This window comes from Impatiens glandulifera, chromosome 6 (assembly GCF_907164915.1).
Source record: "Impatiens glandulifera chromosome 6, dImpGla2.1, whole genome shotgun sequence".
NCBI classification, from domain to species: domain Eukaryota; kingdom Viridiplantae; phylum Streptophyta; class Magnoliopsida; order Ericales; family Balsaminaceae; genus Impatiens; species Impatiens glandulifera.
In genome coordinates this window covers 36142608-36148699 of record NC_061867.1, presented here as the reverse complement: position 1 = coordinate 36148699, position 6092 = coordinate 36142608, and the positions used below count along the sequence as shown (strand labels likewise).

General features: G+C 34.7%; 1 protein-coding gene across 1 annotated transcript; it reads right to left on the bottom strand.

The window, feature by feature from the left end:
- Nucleotides 1–879: 879 nt before the first annotated feature.
- On the bottom strand, nt 880–5688 carry LOC124941562. The gene is made up of 7 exons (XM_047481902.1): nt 5034–5688; nt 3765–3950; nt 3396–3488; nt 3105–3287; nt 2938–3040; nt 1792–2837; nt 880–1715 (listed from the first exon to the last, which is right to left on the bottom strand). The coding sequence occupies exons 1-7, from the start codon at nt 5229–5231 to the stop codon at nt 1344–1346; spliced, it is 2181 nt and encodes a 726-aa protein (XP_047337858.1). The 5' UTR covers nt 5232–5688; the 3' UTR covers nt 880–1343.
- Nucleotides 5689–6092: the final 404 nt, after the last annotated feature.

The window sequence follows — 6092 nt, the reverse complement described above, 5'->3', positions numbered from 1 at the left end:
CGAACATTGCATTCGCGGTTCAACAATTAAGTCAATACATGCACAAACCAACTAAAGTTCATTGGGATGCTGATTTACAAATTGTTAGATACCTCAAAGGAACACCTTCCCTTGGAAGTTTTTTTCATTTTTCTAATTCTGTTGTTTTTGAAGCTTTTTCTGATGCTGATTGGGCAAAGTGCTCGGATAGTCAACGATCGCTTATGAGATATTGTATCAAATTAGGGACTGCACCTATATCTTGGAAAACGAAGACGCAAACCACAATATCTCGATCTTCTGCTGAAGCAGAGTATCTCTGTCTTGCATCAACTGTTTGTGAATTGCAATGGATATCGTACTTACTCTCGGATATGGGCGTCAAACTACAAATTCCCATTCCTCTTTGGTGCGACAACTAGGATGGTACCCAATTTGATGATTTATGTTTCAAGGTTTATCTACAAGATTTTCATCTTGAGGAAGGAGTGTAAAGAATTATTACCGTTTTATTATTACTGTTTTTATCATTCTCATTTTGTATTTACCTCATAATTTGAGGGAGTTGTTTGTTTATTTTGTTAGTATTTATAATGAAAAAGCTCTCAAAAAGCAAACAGCAAACGTGAATTTTCTAATTTCTCAAAACCTAATCTCTAAAGTTCTCAATTATTCTTCTAATTTTTTTCAAAACCTAATCTCTAAAGTGCTCAATTATTCTCCATTCTGTTGATTGCTTAACATCATAAATCCCAAATTAAAAAATCTGAGTTGGCGATCAGGACGTGACCTGGCCGCAACCTGCACTTAACGGTCAAAATGATTCACTTAGACAATAACTTATACATGCAAACAAACAATAATAACATATATTAACAAAACAAAACAAGCAGAGAGAAATAGAGAAAGTAACTGATTTGAACCAAGGAAGAGCTACACTTAAGTAGCTACTGCTCTTTGTGAAACAAAACATTCAGGATCTGGTCGTTTTCCCCAGATAAATGGGGGCAATACATAAGAGACTTGAGAATGTACAGAGTTCTTTAGTCACTTTTTTTTTCTTCCAATAAAAATAAGAAGCGGGAATCCTCAACTTAATCTCTCCTCTAAAGAAAGAAAGAAACCGTTTTAATTGTAAAAGCCCCAATCCAAGAAAAAAAAGAAGTAAAGAAAGTGGTGAAGAAAACCCAAAGAAATTTATCCTCCTTTGCTATTGCAATGTAAACTAGAATCTTGTACAGTGATCAGATCCCCTTTCAACTCTCTTAATCTTTCTCCTTCAGTTGGACATCAGAGGGGGGAAATCTTCCTTCTTTAGCAAATATGATCCTTCCATTTCCCTGAAAATTCCCAAACCAATAAAATTAGCTCAGAAAACTACATACTCTATCAGGCAAGGTTTCAAAATCATACACTTGCTTATCAACATCCAATCCTGTTGCTGCTTCCTTCTGATTCTTCAGTTCAGAGCTGTTTGAGCCATCATCCATTGGAAAATGAAATTTTCCTAGCGATCCAAATATAATGTTAACTGGAATAGTAGTATTACAAACATCACCATTGATGACATGTGATTCTTCAGATTTTGTCTTCTCAGTCACTAGTACAGAAGAAGTCGAGTTCTTCTCAGGCCAATATTGCCGCCTCTTGAATTGCCTTTGATTTCCAAAGCTATTGCTTCTAGGATTCCTCCAGCTCAACCTTCCGGCCGATCTGTCTCTATATGAAAATCCATTCTGCAAATTCAAAATTGTGAAATTAAAAAATAATAATTAAAAATATAAACTATGAGTAATTCTGAGCTGGCCATACCAAATTAGGATGGAAAGGCTCAGTACCCTTCTGTTTTTTATTTTCTTCAAAAACATAGATAAACTTCATTGGCTGATTACTTGTCTCAGAACAAGGGAATATATTCAGGTTGCATGTAAAAGATTGATTCTTCGTCGGTGCATGATAAGGAGGATGAATTCCAGTTCCAAGGCATCGCTTACCCCATAAGAGATTCCTTATTTGACTATCAAAATCTCCACTCAGATCGGCCAAAGGATTCAGAGTTTCTAGATCCTCTCTTGACACATAATCATCATCCGAATTCGTTTCTCTAAAATCGAGAATCAAACACTCTGAGAGTATCGAACTCATATCATCGGATATTCCAGAATCTGTAGAACGATCATCGTCGTCATTTTCATCGCTGTATGGCATTATCGATACCAGATTGTCATTAGAACAGACTGATGATGATTTTCCTTCGGATAACGCACTATTATTAGACGACTTCCCATTTTCAGCAGAAGATCCAGAGAAATAGGATGATGAATGAGGAGCTCGGCTCAAGTCCAAACTCGATATAGAACAATCCGATGTGTTGCTACTTGAAATTCTCCAGGTCGTATCTCCACCAGGTAAATAAAATCCAGAAATTGTACAACTAATTTTCCCTGCATCTTTCTCCAATTCATAATCGCTTAAGTCTCCACTCAAGGTTTCGTCGGTTAATGATCCAGAAAGAGAAGTTGGAAACGGGAAGAATTTGTCTCCATGACGTTCTAGCGTGTTCCCAAAGAACTTCTTGATCTCTTCTCCAGCTTCATTGTTTGGAGAGATGAGGATGGTACCGAGCCTGCGTGCTCCCAACTTGAAGGCACTTCGTATACGACGAAAGTTACCTAGATTGACGCTCCGTCCAAGATTGTTGTTTTCTTTAAGCGGGTCCACAATATTAAGGTACTTTGACGGAAATACTTTCAAATTAGCGTCATTAGACTTTGATGGAACTGAGAATACATCCATACATTCCCTAAAGAAATCGTTCCTAATCATTAAGTCCTCTCCCCAGTTTTCAGGTTTCTCAACTGCAAAAAAATTAAACGATACAAACGAATTAAATTAAAGAAATCAATCCATACTAGGAAAGCAAAACAAAAACTCAGATTCCAATTTAATCAAGCTTACCAACTATACTAGGAAATGCTGATTTCAATACAGGCCCTTTCAAACTCACTCCAAAGTTATCCCAATCAAACTTGCTGAAGTAGTCCAAAAACTGATAAAGAACCTAAAATAACAATTTTTTAATCAAATATGTTAACAAATTGCTATGACAAACAAGATCAAGTTACCTCAAAAGGTCTGTTTAAGGATCCATGAAACATATGGAAGATATAAAGGACCAACGTCTCCAGCGCATAAGTTGAAATCAATCCATGATGAGCACCAAGAATACGGCTTTCATAATAACACCATGATTTTATCAGAACAACACTCTGTTTGAACAGATGGTCCTTGCCTACAACTTGATCTACCTAAATAAGATAAAACCCACAAAGAAAAACCAAAACAAACAGAATTAACGATAAGTACCCACTCAAAGACAGTTGCAAAAAGATAAACAAACAGAGATGAACCTTTACCTCCTCCAGAAAACATAGTGTGCAAAGACCGCCTAATTGGTTGAAGGAAATATCAATAACAATATTTTGCACGAGGCATTTCACGAGCTTAACCTGACATCAACAACCCAAATTATTATATTATATTTGTTTTCTTAAGAAAGTGAATTTATTATTCCACAGTTCACGCGTATGTCACATAACAGTTGTGAAACAACACAACGGAAACAGTTTCAGTACAAGTCATGTGTCATGAGTTAAATAAACCAAATACAGCATCTGAATAACATTAATACATTTAAGAGTTCTAAATTGACAGAGCAGAACCCAAATCATTGTTTAAGCCGATTTTTCATTCAGTTTTATTACTAAGAGCTAAAAGATTCAGACCTCAGCATCAATAAACTGTATAGCCTTCACTTTGTACTCGGCTTTTTCATTATCTTGTTCCGCCAGAAGAATTGCATGCACTTCGTGTGACAAAGTGTCCTCAGCACCAGGATTGCAAATGACAGTTAAATCAATGTCACCATCTGGAAGGTAGGTCTTCAAAGGAACTGATCCATATGGGAACACCTTCAAAACACATTTTAACGTTAGTAGCAAAGACAAAAGAAACGTATCAATCTCAAGAACAATGTATAGCAGAAAATCAATTGTCAAACTTCTCTAACGGTTGTAAAATTGATTACCCTTTCCATCGCTTATTGCTTAATGGCTAGGTCAAACTTTTACAACAGAGATCTTATCTTAACGATTTGTATTCTATTCATGTCGATCTTTACAAGTCTTATTGACTCTTGTCAATAATACAGCTTTTTCTGTATTTCCATATTCTTTATTGATTCAGGATAGCAATGGAGATCGTTACTGAAAAGAAAAAGACAAACTGGGTCATAACTTATAAGAACAAACCTATGGGACTTGAGGAACAAAAAACCAAAACAAAATGCGCGAAAAATCAGGAAATTAAGAATTAGAAATTGGGAAAAGTTGGATAACTGTATGACATACTCATTGCTCATAACTGGCAAAATTACTTGAAACATTCCAGCATAAAAAGTTGAAGCAAAAGAGAACGAAAATAGCAAAGAGAAGCAGTGCACTCAACAATGACAGCCAAAAGATATTCTCAGAGACTATGATGTAAGAAATTTGCCTTAAGACCATCCAGGCATCAACATACTTGGATGCAATTATTTTATAAAAAATTGGGTTTTTTACAGACAAAATTTATCATTGATCTCATGTAGCTCAAATTTCATTTGTTATGTGATCAGCTTAAAATTCAACTACAATTTCATACCAAAATAAACAAAACTGAAAATTTTCTAATAAGAAATCAGAAATCAAAATCCAAATGAACTGTAATCTGATCAATTCACCTGGAACATATTAACTAAATCTAAATTGGATCATGATGTAACAAAAATAATTGGATGATTCAACTTTTCAAATAAAAAAAAATACTAAATCAGTAAATAAGCGCAGAAAAACAGTGATTTTGCTACATGGGTTTTCTGAATATTCTTATCTGATTAATCTATAAGATTGAGATCACAATGGAAGCCTTCACAAAAAGTTAAAAGAAAGAAGAGACAGCTTACACAGTTAATAGAGAGACAGAAGAAGAAGAAGAAGAAATACAACAGAATTCACCTCATGTCCAAGAGAATTTCTAATCAGCCTCTGGACGTAATCGATTACATCTCTCCTCTTCTCTTCAGAGTCAAGAGTAGGACGAATACAGCGTAAGATCTCCAGAGTTGTTTCTTCAGCAACATCCCAGATTGTCGAAGATGGTGTGGGTGGGCGATCTTCCAAGGCTAATCCGTCTGCAATTCGAAGATCGCCCATATCGCAAAGATGCCTAAGATCTCACCAACTATGGAAAATTCCTAGACATTATCACAAGGGTTTTTCAGACACAGCCAAGAAAACAAAAGGGTTGCTGCGTTAAACGAAAATTGATGAGAAATAAGGGACAAAGGAGAGATAGACCAAGAACTGTTTCAAGAATTTTGGCAAAGAGAAAGGGTTTTATAATGAAGAACAACAATGGTATATGCAGATATGGTAAAATTGAAGAGAAATAAAGAAGGGGATGACGGTTTTATATGAAAATAGGGGAATTCTGACAAAACAGCAGCTGATGAGTCGGTTCACAAGAGATCAAAATGAGCGCCTTTTTCACATTTTTCCCCAGAAAAAAGAAGAAACCCTCTTCCCCCTTCTTCTTCTTTCACACTATTCTCTCTTTCTCTGTATAAATATGTCTCTTCTGCAACGTCTGTCACGCGACGCGACGAAAGGCAGCGAGTTGTGAACAGAGATGAAGAAAAGTCCAAGAACTTTATAATCTTTAAAGAGATTTTAATGAGAAAGAAGAATTACTTCTTGTGTTGGATGGAGACATGGACGACACATATAACTTAAGGAAGGGAAGATATAACGATTTTAGAAAATCTCTTTATTTCTATTTTTATTTTAAATAAAGATATAGATAATTACCACATTAAATGTATTACAAAAATTTATTCCTTTTATTAATTACTTCATTGAATTACCAACTAAAATATTCAATTACTTTTTTTTTACTTTTTATTTTATTTTATATATTTTCAATATTAAATACAATATATATATTAATTATGTAATCTAAATATTTTCAATTAATTCATTATTTTATCAAATTAACTTTTTTACCATAACCAAAAT